This window comes from Entamoeba histolytica, genomic scaffold (genome assembly GCF_000208925.1).
Source record: "Entamoeba histolytica HM-1:IMSS scf_1104750517221 genomic scaffold, whole genome shotgun sequence".
Taxonomy (NCBI): domain Eukaryota; phylum Evosea; order Mastigamoebida; family Endamoebidae; genus Entamoeba; species Entamoeba histolytica.
Window position 1 is genome coordinate 2,035 of NW_001915624.1, and position 822 is coordinate 2,856.

The 822-nt window shown below is 26.4% G+C and overlaps 1 protein-coding gene across 1 annotated transcript; it reads right to left on the reverse strand.

Annotated features, from left to right (window-relative positions):
- Window positions 1-298: 298 nt before the first annotated feature.
- EHI_063140 (uncharacterized protein) lies at window positions 299-685 on the reverse strand (the record flags this gene model as incomplete). Its single annotated transcript, XM_001914439.1, has 1 exon — window positions 299-685. One exon carries the CDS (start codon window positions 683-685, stop codon window positions 299-301), a length of 387 nt encoding a protein of 128 aa, XP_001914474.1.
- Window positions 686-822: the final 137 nt, after the last annotated feature.

The window sequence follows — 822 nt, forward strand, 5'->3', positions numbered from 1 at the left end:
AAGAGAGAAAAAGAAAAAGCATATAAAAGGATGTTTATTAGTAAGGCAGCAATAACCATAACACATTATAGAGGAAATAGACAATAAGAAATTAAGAAACAATAAGTAATAGAAGAGTTATGAATATTTAAATATTAACTAAATTATTATTATAGAATGAATAATTCAATAATAGAAAAAAAAGAAATAAAAGAAAATATTATTCACAAAGGAAGAAACAAAAAATTTATAAAGCTACTCAATACTTAATTAAGAAGTAAAATAAAAAAGTATTAGTTAAGATAAAATTCAAACCAGATTAATCATATTTTGATTTTGCCCATAACAATACATTTTCTAATGAACTTGTTTTCTTACAATATTTTACAAGTCCAGCATCACCAATAAATTGTTGATTTTTTAGCCAGATAACTCTAGCCACATTAAGTATGGTTCGACACATTTGACCAACTACTTTTTTATCATTATCAGTATCTTTACTTTTATCATTACAGTCATTTAAAGAAACACCCCAAGCAGCCATCCGATGAATAAGAGTTAATTCAGCAATTCTTACACCTAATGCATTAAAGAAATCAATAGTACAATCGTCATGTCCATCTCCTTTAAAATGACAACATAACGCAATCCCTATTCCTCGTAATCTTTTTGTTTTTGTTAATGAAATTCCCATTCTTAATGCCATATCAGTAGCTGATCCACATAAATGTTTCCCAATAATAGTAGTAGAATTTTCTTGTGTTTTAATTTGATCGTCAATTTCTGGTTCATCAATTAATTCATTAATGTCAATATCACTTAAATCTGCTGCAATTCTTGTTA